General features: G+C 41.0%; 1 protein-coding gene across 2 annotated transcripts in view; it reads right to left on the bottom strand.

The window, feature by feature from the left end:
* Positions 1–801: 801 nt before the first annotated feature.
* LOC126344231 (carboxypeptidase D-like) overlaps positions 802–22,098 on the bottom strand; it is a 146,153-nt gene continuing 124,856 nt past the window's right edge. For both annotated transcript variants that reach the window (XM_050002005.1, XM_050002004.1), the window contains 4 exons: positions 19,848–20,015; positions 19,597–19,715; positions 8,422–8,601; positions 802–1,993 (listed from right to left, as the gene is read on the bottom strand). In XM_050002005.1, coding sequence (XP_049857962.1) covers positions 1,622–1,993; positions 8,422–8,601; positions 19,597–19,715; positions 19,848–20,015 — 839 coding nt within the window. In that variant the 3' untranslated portion in view covers positions 802–1,621. The remainder of the gene's footprint in view (positions 1,994–8,421; positions 8,602–19,596; positions 19,716–19,847; positions 20,016–22,098) is intronic.

The following is a 22,098-nucleotide window of genomic DNA, read 5'->3' as shown; positions in this document are numbered from 1 at the left end:
ATCAGAACAACAATATCAACTGAAGCTGATATGTGATGGTAAAATCTAACTAATCTAATGATTCAGTTAACAATGGGATTCATGAACTGAATGACACAACTATAATTTGTGTTGCAATTTTGTATTGATATTTTATATACATTATATACAAAATTAATTACACAAACAAATCATGATCTGTAAATTATTCATTATGTTCTGTAATATGTTATTTACATATCATTTCTTATCATATAAACATTATATCAGTCTTAAATATTTTTTTAAAAAAGCACAATAGAGACTTACTAAAAGCACACACACAAGAAGTTTACCACTCAAAGGAACCATTCACTCAAGTAAGAAAAACTGTTTGAAATAGAACCATTACTTTTTGAAATTACTGATACAGTAACAAAAGAAGAATGGGAATTTCAAAAATAAATGTAAGTGCAACAAGAGCAAGTCACTATCAGCCTCTCTAATAATTACCTATGACTACACAGTAAATATGAACAAAAGTGAAAGTTAAATATTTGAATGTGAATTAAAACATGCTTGAATGTGAATTGATACATGATTTTATGATTTGACTGGCACTTAATCTAGTAAAAATTACATTGTTTTCTTCACATTTATTGACATTCGACAAATTTGCAAATAGTTACATATTTATCACCAGTGATTTGCACATATGTACATAATAACACTAATAGCCTTTGTAAGAGTATGATTATTTGATTAAAAATAGTGCTTGGCATTTTTTATTTATGACTTCTTGCACATCTGTGAAAGATCTTTTTCCCTAAAGGCTATATGGAATGTGTGTGTGTGTGTGTGTGTGTGTGTGTGTGTGTCTTTGGCTTTAATGAATAATTCTTGTTTTACTTGAGAATATCACAGATAACATATTTGAACAGCTAACCAACACATTCTGTTTCAGTTACAAAACACACAGTGTAGTGCACATCTGTCTTTAAAATGTTGCAGGTACACAGCCAGAAAAGATGCAGTGAGAGAATTTTTACCCTCTAAAATTGAAAATCTTATCATACTGTACCTTTCTCTTTTAGAACTTCTTTTTTTTAGCTATCACTATACTGTGGCAAAACTTACGAACTATTGCTTGCCTATTGAGCTTCATTCAGTTACTTCGTGAATTAACAATATATGTTGATAATGCAATATCAGTAGGAACTTTTTCTGATGTGGCAGTTGAGCAGTTTCAGAATAACATTAAACTCCTTGCATGGTAACAACATATATTTTTGACACTAAATATGCTTTATGAACAGATGACAAGTCTGTGTGTTGTCTTTAAGTATGCTTGAAAGTATGCAGGAAAAACTTCATCATTGGGAACCACTAAAATAGATCCCAGAATAACAGAAGTAACTGTCATTTGCGTATTTTTACTCAGTGTCACTAAAATGATACTTGCAGGAAATAATTTGTACCACTAATTTCCTCAAGTCAGTCTGAGTATTTTCCAAATACATGAAAGTAGTTTATGCCAATGAGGACCTGCTGCCACTGCCACATGGTTTGCATCTACAGCTTCAAACAAATGAACAATTCAACACAAGATCAATTTGATCAAAACAATCAGTTTATATTTAAAGTAAAACAGAACTCACACACTTTAAAGAATTTGTAACAATTGTGACGTGCACAGAAGTGAAATGCAAGAAGTGAACCATATGAGTGCTTGTGGAACAATAATAGTTAGTGATGCAACATTCTGATCTGATACAGTTGTGATATCTTCAGTTTGCACCCTAGCTAGTGAAAGAGGATGTGTTGTTGTCTGAGGTTCAGGTGATCTTTGAGCTACAGTGCTTGAATAGGTGCTAGAAGCTGTTGTTTCTGTTGTAGTTTCCAGAGATCTTGAGGCATTGCTTACCATTTGTCTGTTAATACTATTGTTTGAGAGCAATGTTATGTTCTGCCACGTGAAATTTCCTTCTGGTACTTGTAAATCAAACTGGTAATCCAGATAGCCGGGTGCTGATATCTGAGAAAAATAGCAACACTGAAATCAATGTTTTACTGGAGACAACAATAAATTACAATAACAGTCAGCACTGTACTAGCATTACTGAAAAATATAACATTATAAATAAAAATTAATAATTAATGTAGTAGTATTAACATTTACAGTATACATATAACTGTGTGTTGAATGTAGGTAAGTTAATGGCAATGGGAGGACTGGCTTACAATAATAATAGTTTCATGCAGTATAAAATGACCACATTAATGAGAGTAATGCTATATATAAAGTATGAACACTAGCAGTTTTTCTTCACTGTCAGCTCAAGATTAAGCAAATTGTCTACTTTTGTGTAAGGCCCTTATTCTTATTCTTATTCTGGATTTAAAACATTCCAAGCATCTGATGATGCCCTTCTTCAAAGCCAACTAACACAGAATATGCTCAAACACACATATACCTGGATGGTTAGATTGTCCTGGCTGACTACACTGCAGATCTATTCAGTAGGGGTTGTATTGGGTGGAGTGGGCAAGGGGAGATGGGAGGCAGGGTTGGATGGAGGCGTGGCAAGAGGTAGGAAGTGCACAGAATAGGAATGGGGTACCAGTGAGTTTGCTCTGATGCAGGCAGGGTGCGTTGGATGCAGTGCACAATGATATGGAGGGTTGGGCTAGAAGTGGGAGTAGAAGAAGAAAAAAGAAGACTGTAGAATGAGGAGAGTGTGAGTATAAGTGAGTGAAGTGCATGGCTTGGTAACAGGTGGATGTGGGTGTGGGACAATAGTGTGGGGATTGAGACCAAGAGATTGTAGGATTCATTCCCATCCATTAACTTGGTTGCTTATAGAAGCTAGTGGGGGGGGGAGATAGCACAGGCTGTGAAGAAGACACTGAAGTCAAACATGTTGTGCATAGGAACGTGTTCTGGTACTGGGTACTCAACTCTTCTCTTGGCCACAGTTTGGCATTCAGGTGAACAGCTGGTTGATACTCATACTCACATCTCACATAGAAGATTGTGCAAAACTTACAGCATTGCTGATATATGATATGACAAACAATGGAAAATCCAGGATGGAAGGTAACAATATAATGAAAAGGAAAGTTGCTACTCACCCTACTCACCAAATAGTGGAGATGCTGAGTCGCAGATAGGTGCAACAAAAAGACTGTCATAAATATAGTGTTCATTTTGTAAAGCCTTCATCGAAAACAGACACGCACACACACACACACACACACATTCACAACTGGCTACAGTTGCTGGAGACTGCAGATTTGTGTGCGTGAGTTGCATTTGTGTGAGTGTGTCTGTTGTCTAATTTTGATGAAGGTTATATTTGTGACAGTCTTTTTGTTGTGCCTATCTGAAACTCAGCATCTCCACTATATGGTGAGTGGCAACTTCCCTTTTCATAATACTAATATATGGTATGACTGCTTTCACAGTTGGTGTTGTCTCTCATAGGTTAGAATACAACTGTATGGAACCTGAATAGTATATGTTGGGTTGGTGAATACATACATGCTCCTAATCTTCTGGCCACCCCATGAACCAGCTCCAAAGAAGCTTCAGCCGCCCTTCTCTTCATCTAATACCAAACCAGTCTAGAACAACATAATCATGTCCCTTGTTAGGATCTTAGCTACTTGTTACCTTCCCCAGAAATGAGAAGCATCGTACCTACAAGCCTTCTCACCCATCCCCAAGTGATATTCCTCTGCCCATCCTGATCTATAAAATATGCTGGTCCATCATTACAGCTTACTTGCTCCCATCCCCTTGGTATATTGTTCACACTTCTGTGAAAGATTCCATGCAAGATTTGTTCCATGCTTTCACCCACCACATCTGTCCAATTACAGGCATATCCTATCCTATCAGGGGCATGCTTACCTGGGAAAACAGTCATAACATGTACTAGCTCTGCTGTAATTCATCACAGCCTTCTATGTAGGTATGATCACTAACCAGTTTTCCACCTGAATGAATGACCACTATCAAACTAAGGCTAAGAGCAGAGTTGGCCACCCAGTGACATAATACACTTATGAACATGGCATATTTGATTGCTTCACAACCTATATCATCTGGATCATCCCTCCCAACACTGAGTTCTCTGAACTACATAAATGGCAATTGTACTTAAAACATACATTTTATCCCACAATCCTCTTTGGCCTCTGTCTGCACTAGCCTCTATCTTCCACACTTCTGTATCCCTGTCCCCATGCATTCCACTTCACTTACTTTACACTCATACCCTTCTTTCTGGAGTCTCTGTTTCCCCGTTCCCTCCTCCTCGTTCTTCACTCCTTCACATCATTGACAGCCCACACACTCCCCTGCCTACACTAGATCAAGATCGCTAGTGCCACATTTATATTTCTTGCACTTGCTGCCTTTTGCTCCCACTCAGAAGCCACCCTTACATTTAATCCCCCCCTGCCCTCTCCTTTATCCCCTCATCCAAATCAAGTAACAGTACTCGTTCACAATGAAGGTGACCAGGAGAACATGATCATGTAGGAATATGTACATATGTGTGGATAAGTGTACTCTGTACTAGTTAATTTAAAGGACATCGTTCAAAAGTGTATGCCACAAATGTATAGTGAGTTGTTACCTTTAATACTTCCATTATTTATATTCCAAAAACATCTTTCCAATACCATGTTCATTCTGGATGTATTTAAAATGTTTTAACACGTTTCACTTTTATTAATGCACTTCTCCCTTCTTGATCACATTAACAGAATAAAATATGTTTTTATATGAACCAAATTTTCTGAATGAATCATGAAACTGAATTCATCCATCTGATCTAAACGTCAGCTTTAGCAATCTAATATTTACGCTCACTTTTACTAGTTAAAATAAATTTGGGAGTTATCTAATGAAAGTGGTCTGTACCCTTGGTCATATTTTATGGGGAAAAAGTTTTGAATCTGACACCATTCATAAATTTTAGAAGCAAACAATAAGACTGATAGCATTTGAAAGTAAACAAATAGAATCTGACACCATTCATAAATTGTAGAAGCAGACAATATGACAGATAGTATTTTAAAGTAAACATAAATACTTTGAAACACTGTTCAAACAGTTAAAAAATGTTACCCCAACACACTATGATCTAGTGATGGCTTGATGGTTCCTCAATATACAATACAAGACATTAGATTCCCATTCATGGGAGGAGGGATGCATGTAGTGTAAACTATGTGCAAGGAGTTAAATTCATACAGTCCTATCTCAGCAGACTTAAAATCAGCTGGTTAGTTACTAAAATTAAAAGAAAAAGTGGAACTGAAATTTCATTTAACATGATACTGCTTCAAGTCTATTAAAGAGTTCCTTGAAGGTGTAATTCCAGTTTTATTAAATGCCTAAAACAAATTTTAATAATTAAATTCTTATATTTCCCACTTTTTTTGAATATTATGTGTAATGGTTATGTGTATTATGTGGTACTTTAGCCAGTATGAATCTATGCTTTCATTGTATTTTCATTTATCACTGTTCCTGTAATTTTGCTGTGACCATTGACATTCATGAAACATACATTGCCTTAACCCTAACAAATATTTTTGAATGAGAGATCTTTGGAACTTATCATCTTCTTTTGAAATTCACAATGTTCAGTTGAAGAGCTTGCTAGGATGTTACAAAAGTGTAAATGAGAAAAACACAAGAACACATAGTGTCATCAAATTTCTGAGAGATATGTTGATGAATCAACAACCAAAATGCCACCTGAAGATGGCAGTAATTGACCATAACTTGTGGCTATTAAATATAAAGAGTTTTTTTTTAACTACAAAGTTTTTTGTAGCTTTAATAGTTTGGCAAAGTCATGGACACTGCCTTCAAAACATGTTTATGTATAAAGCTATGTTCACCTGAAATATACAGGGTGGTCCATTGATTGTGACTGGGCCAATATTTCATGAAATAAGTGTCAAAGGAGAAAACTACAAAGAACAAAACTTGTCTAGCTTGAAGGGGGAAACCAGACGGCACTATGGTTAGGTGCTAGATAGCGCTGCCATAGGCCAAATAGATATCAACTCCATTCTTTTAAATAGGAACCCCCATTTTATTATTGCATATTCGTGTAGTACGTAAAGTAATATGAATGTTTTAGTTGGACCACTTTTTTCAATTTGTGATAGATGGCGCTGTAATAGTCACAAACATATGGCTCACACTTTTAGACGAACAGTTGGTAACAGGTAGGTTTTTTAAATTAAAATACAGAACGTAAGTACATTTGAACATTTTATTTCAGTTGTTCCAATGTGATACATGTACCTTTGTGAACTTATCATTTCTGAGAACACATGCTGTTACAGCGTGATTACCTGTAAATGCCAAATTAATGCAATAAATGCTCAAAATGATGTCTGTCAACCTCACTGTATTTGGCAATACATGTAACGACATTCCTCTCAACAGCAAGTAGTTCACCTTTCGTAATGTTTGCACATGCATGTGCTGACGCATGTCGTCAGGTGTTGTCGGTGGACACGATAGCAAATATCCTTCAACTTTCCCCACAGAGAGAAATCCGGTGATTGTGCAGGCCATGGTATGGTGCTTCAATGACCAATCAACCTGTCATGAAATATGCTGTTCAATACCGCTTCAATCGCAAGTGTGCTATGGGCCAGACATCCATCATGTTGGAAGTACATCGCCATTCTGTCATGCAGTGAAACATCTAGTAATAACATCAGTAGAACATTACATAGGAAATCAGCATACACTGCACCATTTAGATTACCATTGATAAAGTGGGGTCCAATTATCCTTCCTCCCATAATGCCGCACCATACATTAACCCTCCAAGGTCACTGATGTTCCACTTGTTGCAGCCATCGTGGATTTTCCGTTGCCCAATGGTGCATATTACGCCGGTTTACGTTACCGCTGTTGGTGAATGATGCTTCGTCGCTAAATAGAATGCACGCAAAAAATCTGTCATTGTCCCATAATTTCTCTTGTACCCAGTGGCAGAACAGTACACGATGTTCAAAGTTGTTGCCATGCAATTCCTCGTGCATATAAATATGGCATGGGTGTAATTGAGGATGATGTAGCATTCTCAAAACCGATGTTTGATTTCCGGTTCTCATGCAATTTGTCTGCTACTGATGTGCAGATTAGCCACAACAGCAGCTGAAACATCTACTTGAGCATCATCATTTGTTGCACGTCATGGTTGACGTTTCACGTCTGGCTGAACACTTCCTGTTTCCTTAGATAATGTAACTATCCGTCAAACGTTCGAGACACTTGCATGATGCTGTCCAGGATACCGAGGAGCATACATAGCACACACCTGTTGGGCATTTTGGTCACAATAGCCATACATCAACATGATATCGGCCTTTTCCGCAATTCGTAAACAATCCATTTTAACACAGGGAATGTATCATGAAGCAAATGCCGTGCGCACTGGCGGAATGTTACGTGATACCATGTACTTACAGGTTTGTGACTATTACAGCGCCATCTATCACAAAAAAGAGAAACACACACCAGTCGTACACTCAAGTAAGCACACCTCATGAACACATGACCACCCACCAAGCTCCTGGAGTTGGTGGCCATATGTGTGTGAGGTGTGCTTGCTTATGTGTATGAATGGGGTGTGTTTTGCTGATGAAGACTGTGGCCAAAAGCTTTGTGTAAGTATCTTTTAATTGTGCCTGTCTGCAACTTGAAGTGTCTCATTTGTAGCAAGTAGCAATCTATCTCTTCCTACATTTTTCAAAGGGCACACTTAGTAACAAAAATATTTAGAGGCATTTGTGGTAGCGCAGTGCCATCAGTCCCCACCCTATGTTGATGATCTGCCAGATGACTGACAGATGATGTACAAACTTGATGACTTTGTTCTCATAATATAGATTTTTGGTAGTTGAGACTAATGTTGATAAGACTGTACTTTGCTATAAATTTTGACATCTCATTTTCAATATATGAAGCTACAAATTATGTTTATGACACTATAAATGGAAATGAAACATGAACCACACACATAAAGAAAATTTCCTAAAATGAACATATTGTTTTTAGTTGCTAAGTTCTATTCAGACTAGTGTAAGCAAACTGCTACTAATCACACAAACTTAATATCAAAAGGTACTATAGTTATACAGCACAGAAATTTGGTTGTGGAAATGAGAACTCAAAATAGTATATTATGGTGATAAAATTATCTAAATCGCAATTTATATCTTGTGGAAGAGAACTTACAAAACATATGTTGTTACATTCTTAAATATATCATATAATGAGAACACAAGATCAGTATAAAGTATAAAGCAATTCTAAATACTGTCATTATATTGTTATAATACCTCCAGACTCTGAAACACTAGCAGTTAATTTTATACAAAATATTTACAGACAAATAAAATGCATTTCCTTTTTATTACCTTTAATGTGTAAATTCCTTCTAATAATATTCTCCAGAATTCTCCTCTCTGCGTTGTGTTGAAGGTGACATTGCGTCCAATTAATGAGATTCTTGCTCCAGGTACAGCAATTCCAGTATCACCATCAATTACCACACCATGAATACCCTGATGAACTTGCTCAATAAACTGAAGAAGGGGCTGCAAAAATTGAGAAGAAATGAAGCCTTGTGTAATGGTTGTGAACTAACCTAATGACTTTTTCTGTAGCAGTAAGCATTAGGGTCTACTGCATTTGGAATGTTATAATTTGCAAAATAAATGATTTAGTTTAAAAAACTACTCTTGAAAACTAAATCAATGGAAACTCCAGGTAGGAATATCAGCAAAGTGAGAAAGGACAAATTGCTATTTATCGTAAGGACGGCTCGTTAAGTTGCAGGCAGGCACAGTTAAAATTCACTTACATAAAGCTTTCGACCACAGCCTCCATCAGTAAAAAAGAGGCACACACCATTCATACAGACAAGCAAGCACATGTCATGCACACGACTGCCAGCTCCAGCCTCTCAGACCGTAATGCATTACTGATGAAGGTTGTGGCCAAAAGCTTTATATACATGTCTTAATTGTGGCTGCCTGCAACTTAAGTCTTCTTTATGGTAAACTGCAATTTGTCTTTGTCTACAATGTTGCTTTTAAAAACTTTTTAACATTATTTTTTATAAACAGTTTTTATCATCCTTCAGCACTAAATATTATTGCTCAAAATCATTATCTAAAACTACCTAACACTATTTCCCTATACAGTTCTCATTTGTGAAATATTTTTATCAAATAACAGTATTTCAAAATTTGATATATTACATTGAACAACTTTTTACTGTCAAAATAGGCAAATTTTGAGAATTTACAAAACCATGAAAATTAGAATCCATGTAACTAATTTGAGCATTGCTTTCACATGGAATACCATACTACTGCCAACAACAAAATTGTGCATGTCATTTTTGATTATGCAGTTTGCCCCTATCACTGTACAGAATTGGAAAAAATAGCAGTTGACATAGGAACTTTGATCTTTTTTGTCAATTGTGTAGGACAGGTTAACACAGTTGTGAATTACAGTTTACAGCAGCCATCTTAGGTCTGGATTAACAGATTGAACTATGGCCAAGACTTAAAAATCAGTGAAAGATGCTTGTGATGCTTTGGGTCTAGCAGTTTCAGTCTATACATCTCAATTAGCTTCAATGCTCTGAAGGCTGTGAGCAACAACACTCAGACAACTCAATATGTTGAGAACAGTCTGACAGTAAAGTGAGTAAGGTAGTCTAGAAATGAAAAAAATAAAAAAAACAATTAAAGATCTTATTGGTAAGCTGTATACGTGAAAGATAAATAGTGAGATTAACATGGTAATGGAAAAAAATATTTTCAGAACAGGTGCAGAGTTCAGCTAAAAGCACATGTGATTTAAGTTCTTTGGGAAAATATGTTCAAATCAAAGGTGATGTGACTGCATTGGTGTGCAGGCAACTGGTCCTCAATTATTCAGCTTAGAAAGCTAGGAATGGTACAAGAAATACACCTTAATGGTCATACAACAAATGAAACATTACATGCAAATTTCCTGAGGACCCTGTTGAATAACAAAAATGGAGTAAGCATGTACATAGTTACAGAAACCAAGCTCCGCCTGGAATGTCTGAGGATAAAAGTTTCTCTCATTGTATTGACCTGGATATTGTACAGAAATATCTACTAAAACTGAGGTTTGTGGGAATAAAGGGACCAGACTACTATGGTCATCGGTCCCTTGTTCCATAACAACTAAAACCACCCGAAGAGAATAAAAAACGAACAACAGGAAAGACAGCAGACGAAACAGGACATGAAATACTCTGACAGAGACCAGACAAAACAAATTAAAACACACAGTGTGACGGTGGTTGGCCGACCGTAGAGAAAAAGAGGAAAAGCCAACCACCAAGAACCCTTTAAAAACTCAGTTTAAAATCAGAGGCTAAAAGCCAGAATCAAAACTCAGATTAAAGGATAAAAACGCCCTGCCCGAATAAAACACAAAACCAAGTCCACCATGGCAGAGTCACCTGATAAAAGAGCAGAGAGCGTGTCAGGCATTGCAAAAGTCTGCCTGAGCACGGTTAAAAGGGCGCACTCCGACAGAATATGGACCACTGTCAAGGACGCCCCACAACGACAAAGAGGGGGATCCTCACAACACAGTAAATAACTGTGCGTGTGTCGAGTGTGGCCAATGCGGAGACGACAAAGGACGACTGAGTCCCTGCGGTTGGCTTGCATGGATGAGCGCCACACAGTCGTTGTGTCCTTGACGGCACAGAGTTTGTTAGGGGTGGTCAAACCGCGCCATTCAGCATCCCAAAATGAAAGAACTGTGCGGCGTAAGACTGCCCGCAAATCAGCTGCCAGGAGGCCAATCTCCAGAGATGGGGCACTGGTGGCCTCTTTCGCCAGGCGGTCAACAGTTTCATTGCCGGGTATACCAACATGGCCTGGGGTCCAAACAAAGACCACAGACCTGCTGCTACGGGCGAGAGTATGCAGGGACTCCTGAATAGCCATCACCAGACGAGAACGAGGGAAACACTGGTTGAGAGCTCGTAAACTGCTCAGGGAATCGCTACAGATAACGAAGGACTCACCTGAGCAGGAGCGGATATACTCTAGGGCACGAAAGATGGCGACTAGCTCAGCAGTGTAAACACTGCAGCCAGCCGGCAACGAACGTTGTTCAGAATGGTCCCCTAGAGTTAGTGCATAACCGACACGACCAGCAACCATTGAACCGCCAGTGTAGACAATGCCAGAGCCCTGATACGTGGCCAGGATGGAATAAAAGCGGCGTCGGAAGGCCTCCGGAGGGACTGAGTCCTTCGGGCCCTGTGCCAAGTCGAGCCGAAGGCAAGGGCGAGGCACACACCATGGGGGTGTACGCAGAGAGGCCCGGAAAGGAGGTGGAACAGGGAAACACCCAAGCCAGGAAAGAAGCTGTTTGACACGTACGGCGATCGGACAACCCGACCGGGGCTGACATTCTGGCAGATGAACGACTGACTGCGGGAAGAGGACACGATAATTTAGATACCAGGGCAAGCTAAAAACATGGGCAGCATAAGCAGCCAGTAATTGTTGCCATCGTAACTGCAGTGGAGGGACACCTGCCTCCACAAGTATGCTGTCCACAGGGCTGGTTCGGAACGCACCAGTGGCAAGGCGTATCCCACTGTGGAGGATTGGGTCCAGCACCCTCAATGCAGATGGGGATGCTGAGCCATAAGCCAGACTCCCATAGTCCAGACGGGACTGGATTAACGCTTGGTAAAGCCGTAGGATAGTAGACCGGTCGGCGCCCCATCTGGTGTGGCTCAGGCATTGCATAGCATTTAGATGCCGCCAACACGTCTGTTTAAGCTGCCGAATATGAGGCAGCCAAGTCAACCGGGCATCAAAAACCATCCCCAAAAACCTATGTGACTCCACCACTTTAAGAAGCTGGCCGTCAAGATAAAGCCGTGGCTCCGGGTGAACAGTGCGTCGCCGGCAGAAATACATAACGCAGGTCTTGGCTGCGGAAAACTGAAAACCATGCGCTACAGCCCAAGACTGCGCCTTGCGGATTGCGCCCCGTAGCTGACGTTCAGGAGCTGCAATGCCAATAGAGCTGTAGTAAAGGCAGAAGTCATCAGCATACAGGGAAGCGGAGACAGTATTTCCCACGGCCGCAGCGAGCCCATTAATAGCTATTAAAAACAGACACACACTGAGAACAGAACCCTGTGGCACACCGTTCTCCTGGACTTGGGAGGAACCATATGAGGCCACGACGTGTACGCAGAAGGTACGATACGACAGAAAATTGGGGATATAGATCGGCAGAGGGCCCCGAAGACCCCATCCATGAAGCGTAGAAAGGATGTGATGGCGCCATGTCGTATCATACGCCTTCCGCATGTCGAAAAAGACAGCAACCAAATGCTGACGGTGGGCAAAGGCAGTACAGATGGCCGACTCCAGGCTTACCAGATTGTCGGCGGCGGAGCGGCCTTTACGGAACCCACCCTGAGATGGAGTCAGAAGACCTCGAGACTCTAGTACCCAATTCAAGGGCCGGCTCACCATCCGTTCAAGCAACTTGCAAAGAACGTTGGTGAGGCTAATGGGACGGTAGCCGTCCGCCTCCAAAGGGTTTTTCCCTGGTTTCAGAATGGGGACAACAAGACTTTCCCACCATTGCGACTGAAACTCACCCTCGACCCAAATGCGGTTGTAAAGATCGAGGAGGCGTCGCTGGCAGTCCACTGAAAGGTGTTTCAGCATCTGAGAGTGGATGCTATCTGGCCCAGGAGCTGTATCAGGACAAGCGGCGAGGGCACTTCGAAATTCCCACTCACTGAATGGAACATTGTCCAATTCAGGATGGTGAGTGCAAAAAGAAAGACTCCGACGTTCTATCCGCTCCTTAATGGAGCGGAAGCCCAAGGGGTAGTTGGCAGAAGCGAAATTCATAGCAAAGTGCTCTGCCAAGCGGTTTGCAATGACGTCGGAGTCAGTACAAACTGCTCCATTCAGTGAGAGCGCAGGGACACTGACAGGGGTCCGATAGCCATAGAGGCGGCAAATCTTGGCCCAGACCTGTGATGGAGTGACATGGAGGCCAATGGTGGACACATACCGCTCCCACACTCCTGCTTGCGTTGGCGGATAATGCAGTGGGCTCGCGCACGCAGCCGTTTGAAGGCGATAACATGGTCGATTGAGGGATGTCGCTTGTGACGCTGGAGCGTCCGCCGGCGAGCTTTAATCGCTTCAGCGATCTCAGGCGACCACCAAGGCACAGTCCGCCGCCGAAGGGACCCAGAAGAACGGGGAATGGCAGATTCGGCGGCAGTAACGATGCCGGTGGTGACCGATTGAACCACTGCATCAATGGCATCGTTAGAGAGAGGCTCAATAGCGGCAGTGGACGAGAACAAGTCCCAGTCAGCCTGATTCATAGCCCATCTGCTAGGGCGCCCAGAAGACCGACGGTGTGTCAGTGACAGAAAGATCGGAAAGTGGTCACTACCACACAGGTCGTCATGCACTCTCCATTGGACAGACGGTAAGAGGCTAGGGCTACAGATGGAAAGGTCAATGGCGGAGTATGTGCCATGCACCACACTGAAGTGTGTGAAGGCGCCATCATTTAAGATCGACAGATCGAGCTGCGCCAGTAAATGCTTAACGATGGCGCCTCGACCTGTTGCCACTGACCCACCCCACAGATGGTTATGGGCGTTAAAGTCGCCCAGTAACAGGAAAGGTGGAGGCAATTCAGCTATCAGAGCAGCCAGGACATGCTGCGCGACATCACCATCCGGTGGAAGGTAAAGACTGCAGACGGTAACAGCCTGTGGCGTCCACACCCGAACAGCGACAGCCTCTAAAGGTGTGTGGAGAGGTACAGACTCGCTGTGAAGAGAGTTCAGGACATAGATGCAGACGCCACCAGACACCCTTTCATAAGCTGCCCGGTTCTTATAATAACCCCGATAGCCACGGAGAGCGGGGTTCGCATTGCCGGAAACCAAGTTTCCTGCAGAGCAATGCAGAGGAAAGGGTGAAGGCTGATAAGTTGGCGGAGCTCAGCTAGATGGTGGAAGAAACCGCTGCAGTTCCACTGGAGGATGGTGTTGTCCATGGCTGAGAAAGGCTTGACGGGACTGGGAAGGGAGATTACGCCACTGGGTCACCTGCTGCCTCCGATTTAGCACCTGTGATATTGCTTTCCATGGCGTCTGATGGACCGGCGAGATCGAGGTCCTCAGTGGACGCCAGAATCTCCACCGCATCCTCAGACGCAGAGCTGGAAGGTTGCGGTGGGATTGCTGCCACCGCGAGTTCCTTGGGCTGAGAGCTCTTCTTGGGTTTCTCACGCCGTTCCTTGGGTCGCACCGGCTGCGAGGGCTTTACCGATTCAGTCTCCGGGACGGAGGAGGATCGTGAAGCCCTACAACCAGCTGATTGCGGGCACTTACGCCATTGTCGGTCGTCAGGCTTCTCGCTGGCGGAAACCTGGGAAGGGAGGGACCCAAGGGACCACTTGCGAGCGTGAGAAGCCGAAGAAGTTGGACACTTCTCCGGCTTAGAAGTGGGGACGGATGTCCCCGATGGGTGGGATGGTGTTGCTCTTGAGGTAGGTGGCGCAGGAGCAACCCGGTGGATAGAGCCCCCCACTGGCGAGGGAACAGGAGGAGTTGTACTACTCGTCGATCCGGCCACAAGTGGTGAAACAGACGGGGCTAGCACAGGTGTTGTAGCAGCAGCGTAGGAAGATGTCATTCTCACAGGATGGAGTTGGTCATATTTCCTCTTGGCCTCAGTATAGGTTAGTCGGTCCAGGGTCTTGTATTCCATGGTTTTACGCTCTTTCTGGAAAATTCGGGAGTCTGGCGAGCAAGGTGAATGGTGCTCCCCGCAGTTGACACAGATGGGCAGCGGGGCACATGGAGTATTGGGATGTGATGGGCGTCTGCAATCTCGACATGTGAGGCTGGAAGTGCAGCGAGAAGACATATGGCCAAACTTCCAGCACTTAAAGCACCGCATCGGGGGAGGAATATAGGGCTTAACGTCACATCGGTAGACCAATACCTTGACTGTTTCCGGTAATGTATCCCCTTCGAAGGCCAAGATGAAGGCACCGGTAGCAATCTGATTTTCCTTCGGACCCCGATGAACGCGCCGGACGAAATGTACACCTCAGCGCTCTAAATTGGCGCACAGCTCTTCATCAGACTGCAAAAGAAGATCCCTATGGTAAATAACTCCCTGGACCATATTTAAACTCTTATGGGGTGTGATCGTAACGGCAACATCCCCCAACTTGTCACAAGCGAGTAACCGTCATGACTGGGCAGAGGATGCCGTTTGTATCAGGGCTGACCCAGAGCGCATTTTTTACAAGCCCTCCACCTCCCCAAACTTGTCCTCTAAATGCTCGACGAAGAACTGAGGCTTTGTGGAGAGAAAAGACTCCCCATCCACCCTCGTACAAACTAAGAAACTAATAACTGCTACTGCCATCCTGAGACTTACGTTCCTCCCACGGTGTGGCCAGGGAGGGGGACGTTTTCGGATCGTACTTCTGAGCATTAAACTGAGCCCGAGAATGCTTAGAGACTGCTGGCGGCTGGCCACCAGCGAGAGACGATGTACCACGCTTCATTGCGGGTCATCCGCCCTGATGCCACCTACTCCGACCAAGGGCCCTCCCCACGGGCGCCACCCAGCCACGGCAAGAGTCACCTGGCAGGATGGCCGTTGCCGGGAGTCCCAATACCCCAGGAGGATAGGCATCTACTCCTTCGCATATGTGGGGAGTTAACGGCACAGGCATCAGTAGAGCGATCCCTGTGTTTTCAGGGGGCTACAACCAACAGGGTACATGGCGGCCCCACCACAACGGACTGGCTACCGTGCTGGATGTTAGGTAACATGTGGTCCATGGTCGCCGTCGGTGCAGAAAGAGGCACTGCACAGTGCAAGGTGTTACCTGCACGCAGAAAAAGAGTCATGCCCAAGAGATGGAGAGCGGACAGGACTGCAGTTCAACGGTGTATAAGCTGGCGAAAGGTCTGATCGCAAGATGGACACAATGCACCAAGTAAGGCGCCCTTCCCCAATCGGCTCGCTCTTCGGAAAATTTTGAGAGATGGAGGTCAAACCCAACAGGGGACCATCATATAAGGCCGAAAAGTTTGAGACTCCTTTTAGTCACCTCTTACAACAGGCAGGAATACCACAGGCCTATTCTAACCCCTGAACCCGGAGGGGGCCATTCAGAGAAAATTAATTAAATGAACAGTGAGGAAAAATTTATCAAAGGTACACAATAGTTAATAAATTGAATTATTTCCTGAAAATATTATGCAATATTATGAATCCAATTTTTCCTTACAACGGTCCAAAAAGTTACAGAAGAAGCCAAGAAAACAGGTACTTAGCATCTGGATCAAAAATCTTCTTCCAGGAAAACAGAGCTTTATTCATTGCAAAGGATTAACTCTAATCATCACTTTGAGGTGGGGGGAAAATGCTATAGACAAAAAATTCAAGATTTCAATAGAAAAACAAAGGCAGTGTGGAGAATTGTAAGGCATGAAACAAGCAAATATAGTCTGCAGATCATATTCAGCTCCCTGATGAAAGTAGTAGCAAGACAGATTATACAAAATTCAAAAACTTTGCCACTGAATTGAATGAATTCTTCTGCACAGAAGCTAGAAACATACAGATAAAAACTGATTTTCAAAAGCATATCCATTTGGTTTACTTAGACAGGTATGTGTATCCCACCATCAGATATAAGTTTCACTAAACCAGCTTTTTAAGGGATCACAAAAATCATTAGGACACTGAAAAGCAATAACTCTTTTCATTATGATGAAATTTCAAGCAAAGTAGTATAATCTCACATTAACTTGATTGTACTTGCTCTTGAATTAATCATTAACCAGCCTGTGAGTCAAGGTGCATTTCTGAAGTGCTGAAATATGATTTTTATGAAATAATATATACTTCAACAGTCACTCATTACTAATATTTCATTATTATATGCCTTACTGACTAACCCAGCAAAGGAAACTAACCTCAATTCATTTTAATTACAATGTAACTGTAACTGTAAATGCATCTGATGATGGCAACATGCTATCAATATGTGTTGTGTTAATGAAATTTATTAATTATTTATAATTGAATACAAACAGTAACATCTGCAATAATATAAGAAAAATAAAAGGAAATTAAAAAATAAGTAAAAAGTTAAAAAAGTTTATTGTGATTATGACTGTTTAGATTCAGTTTTAAATGTGTGATTTCACAAAATCATTTCCAGTAGAACTAAATAAAAAAAATTACACTGTTTCCATATGAGTATATTGTAATCCTGCAGTCTTCAATTGTGTAGATAATAAAACACTGTTATATCCTAACATTTATTGCCTAATACAGTGCAGTTTCAATTCAGATTCCACACATATTATTGGTATTGAAATTAAAACTGTTTATTTAATTTTTTTTGAACATATTTTGTGATTCACCAGTAAATTCATGATGCAGTTACTCAACAAATGAAATGTTGCCACATGACATTTAATTTCTAAAGTACTGTAGATGAAATTTTAGTTCAGTTGCCACAGATACTAGTGGTATTGTTATAATCTTCAATTTTAGATATGGTTTTACGCAGCTCCCCATGCTAATCTATTGTGTGCAAGTCTCATTATCTCTGTATAGCTACTGCCAACTACAGAAATTTGAACTTTCTCACTGTGTTCACACCTTGGTCTTGTAAAATTTTAACTCCTTATGCTTTTCTCTATGACAAAATTAATTATTACTTGATGCCACGAGTCCTATCAATTTATGAATTCTTATAATCAAGTTATGCCATAATCCTCTTATCTCCCCAATTTGATTCTATACCTCTCCATTGGATAGCCGATACATCCAGTTAATCTTCAGCATTCTTCTGCAACACAAATTTCAAAAGTTTGTACTCTCTTCATTTCTGTACTGCTTATCATCCTCGAGTCACTTACATGTAATGTTACTCTCCATACAAATATTTTTTTTTATAAAAGAAATGCTTCCTAACACTAAAATGAATATTCATTGCTAATCTATTTTCTTTTTCAAAGTATAATTCCTTTCTGTTGGCAGCAAATACCTTAAATTTTCTTCACTTCTGTTATTGTCAGTTATTTTAGTGCCCAAACTGCAAAATTCGCTATTGCTTTCAGCTTCTCATTTGCTGTTTAATTCCTGCAGCATCACCTGAGTTAATTTCATTACATTGCATAACCCTTGTATTACTTTTAAAAATATTACTTCCTCCCACATACATCTCACAAAATGACCATGGTGAAAATAGAGAGGCTTACTAACAATCATTCTTCCCACATGCCATTCCTGGGTGGAACAGGGTAGGGAGGGAACAGTTAGTGGTATCAGAAATACCCTCTGCCAAATACTGTTAGGTGGCTTGCCAAGTATTTCAGTAGAAATAGATGTAGATCATTTTCAATTTCTTAATATGTTTTTGAGAGGATCATTCATTCCATTTAGCTGCACTTCCAAGTCCTTTCATGGCTCTGACAACATTATAATTATTTCTTCTTCTTGAACATTAATCTCTTTCCTTTTTCATTGTCCTATTTAATGACTGAATTAAATGGACAATAAGTTACTAATCTGTTTCACTCTTATGAATGGTAATATTGTGACAAGAGTAGATTGCTACTCACAATATGGAGGAGATGTTGAGTTGCAGACAAGCACAACAGGAAGACTGCTATTTATGTGAGCTTTCAGTCAAAAGGCTTTCTTTTAATGTGCAAAACACACACACATTTGCACAAGCACAGCTCATAAGCACACAAACATTGTATCTGGCCACTGAAGACAGACTGTGAAAAATCCCTGTGGTGCGGGTAAGGAGGTGGCTAGGGGGGGGGAGGGGGAGGGGGAGGGGGAGAGATACCAGGATATGGGTGGAGGAGGGTGTGGTGCTCCTTGTGGGAGCATGCAGGGGTGTGGTGGGGGCAGGGTAGTGCTATTAGGTGCAGTTGGGTGGTTTGTAGGTGGGGGAGGAGGGGGAGGGAGGGAGCAAAAAAGGAGACAGACAGAGGAAGGGAAAAAAGAGAGACTAGTGGGTGTGTTGGTAGAATGGAAAGCTCTGTAGTGCTAGAGTCGGAGTAGTGAAGGGAAGATGTGAGTGAAGGACACTCTTCTCTGTATTACTATATCCTATTAATGTTCTCAAACTCATAAAAATGCTCTCTGGTTTCTCTAAAGATTGCATATTACCTTTTATTCCCAATAACTTCAGAATTTCAATAAATGTTTTCCAGTCTAGATTGTCAAACACTTTTTCTTCTTTTATCCTAAGATAGTACAGTCGGCAATGCCTCATGTACTCCCATGTTTCACCTGAACCCAATATTATCTTTTCTCGGATTGGTTTTCTACAGTTTTGTCCTTCAGCAGATAATTCATGTCAGTAGTTTGCAACCAAGAGTTATTAAAGTAATGGTTTGTGATACTGACACTGGTCAGCATAAAAATTATTATAAAATTTTAGAACACCATTTTATTGCAACTAACCTCCTTGTTGCTATTCCACAATCCCTCCAATTCACTTGCTCTTGGATATTTGCAGCATGACAGTTCCAGTGTAATTTCAAAACAGTCATGCTTAAAATAATTGTAATCTTGCATGCCACCTGTTGAAAAAGTTGTATATCTCATTTCAATTTATACACTTTTTTTTAATGTTTGCCAGTGCACAAACAACATAAAATATTGATGTATCATGCATATTTGCATAGAAAAATATTTTAAACAATTTCACATACCTGTAAGAGGATACCATGCTGCCCCATTAGTTATTCCATGTTCAAATACTTTATATCTATCACAGTGGGTATTATGCATTGTGGGATGAGTGGCAGCATACTTGTATGCTATGTATTTAAAAACATCATCATCAGGAGTAGGTGATTCCTCATGCATACGTCCAGTGACTGTAAAATCAAAATTAAATATGTGAATAACGTTAGCAGGGACTCTGAAAGTGAGTATCAGAGAGAGCTAGTATAGGCTGGCACAGTTCACTCTTCATGCATATTTATTTCCTGTTACACTGTATTCAATCTCTGGGCATACTCATAACAAGTTTGAATATCTGTATATAAAAGTGCCACAAAGTTTCCCTTTCCACTACTATATACTCCTAATTTGTTCTTGTGTATCTATTCTGTCTATTATTTTGTAGTTTAGTTTTGTATTACTTTCCTCTAACATCCTTAAAAATTCACATGTGGCTCTTATTCAAATGGCTGCTTCCAGGATAAATTTTGTACTAAATGATGTTATTTCTAAATGTATTTTAACTTAAAATTAACATTTCATTGCTACTCATTGAAACTGCACGATCATGAAGGTGGTAGGTAACAAACACTAAAAATAGCAAAAAGTGAAGTACATGCTTGGATATGCTAATGATTAGTGTTTCAGCACAATTGCAAAAAGTAGGGAGGAGTAACACCATCTGCATTCTGTACAGAGAGAAAAATACTACAGTGTGTTTCTCATTCAGGAACTGCAGAGAGATATGTTGTTTGCTTAGCCTTACAGTAGTGTACAATCAGGTCATTTATCTTGGGTCAGGATGTGGGCTTGTTTGAAACCAGACATTTGCTTACATGGACTGTGCAGTGACATCTAGAGCACCAAGGACTGTCAGCATGGTGATCATTGCTGCACTCTCTCTAGATGCAGCAGTAGACAGTGGTGCCCCCAACTACAGCATTGGCCAAGGAATGGCATCATATTGTTTTTTCACATGCCTTCAATTTGTTTATAGCATCACAATGGAGGTAAGCATTTGAAGAGAGACTGAACAGAATGAACATTGCCAGATTGTATTCATCATTGTTATATTGCCCCAGCACCTGTTTGTCAATCTTTTTAGAGATGGTTGCGGGACTCAGCTGTTCAATACAGGATGAATCTTTTTAGAGATGGTTGTGGGACTCAGCTGTTCAATACAGGATGTCAAATGAAACACCTTTCTGCCATCTAGTTTCAAACCTTATTTTATTTGGCAACCAGTTTCAGCCTGAATATAGTGTAGTGAAATGCTGAAACTGGTTGCCAAATAAAATAAGCTTTGTAACTAGATGGCAGTAAGGTGTTTCATTTGACATCCACTATCATCTCTGCACTGCACAGTCAATAATTTGGATAGCAGTCATTACATTTATGAGATGTTAAGACCAGAGGCTATGCCTCATCTTCCACGTCTCCATGATATTTTATATATCAACAAGATAATGCAAGACTGCATGTTGCCCATGCTGTCCTGACCGACAACAACACGGAGTATGTTCAACTGTTGTCCTTGCCAGTGCATTCTCCAGACTTCTGAACTAATGAAAATATATGTTCATGGAATGCTGAGTGACTATTTACTCAACACAGTTACCTCTGGTCTACATAGCTGTTACATTTCTGACACGATAAGGAGGTCTGAGGCTGTGCCCTATCTTCAATGTCTGTACTGACCTTCTGCAACACAGAGAGTGTTCAACTGTTGCTCTGCACAGCATGTTCTGCACATCTATCACCTATGGAAAACATCTGGTCATGAATTGCTGAGAGTATGGCATGTTTATACTCACCAGCCACCATGACTGATGTACTTTAGTGTAGAGTTTAAGAAGCAAAAAAGATGTACTCATATTTGTCAGCCAAGCTCATGTGGTCTCAATGCCCTGCTGGGTTACACTTGTTGATGCTGCCACAGGTGCAGCTCTTTGCACTAATTTTCACATCTTGTATGCCTCAAAATCACCAACAAATTTAATAATGTATTCTTCCTACTATGTTGTATCTACACAATAAGTTAAATTGTCATTTTCGTTATCAATCCTGGTGTTTCACTTTTAATGACCTGCAGTGCCTTTTGTGCATTATCAGTTGACAACTTCAAACATAGCAGGATGGAATATTTTTACTAGCAATGTTATCACTTCTAATACAAATATTATTTTTCCCTTCTTTTTCTTAACTAACAGATACACAGTATTTACCTGAAATGTCAAA

Source organism: Schistocerca gregaria, chromosome 1 (genome assembly GCF_023897955.1).
Source record: "Schistocerca gregaria isolate iqSchGreg1 chromosome 1, iqSchGreg1.2, whole genome shotgun sequence".
Taxonomy (NCBI): Eukaryota; Metazoa; Arthropoda; class Insecta; order Orthoptera; family Acrididae; genus Schistocerca; species Schistocerca gregaria.
Note: the sequence above shows the minus strand (reverse complement) of the source record. Positions and strands in the feature narration are given on the sequence as shown.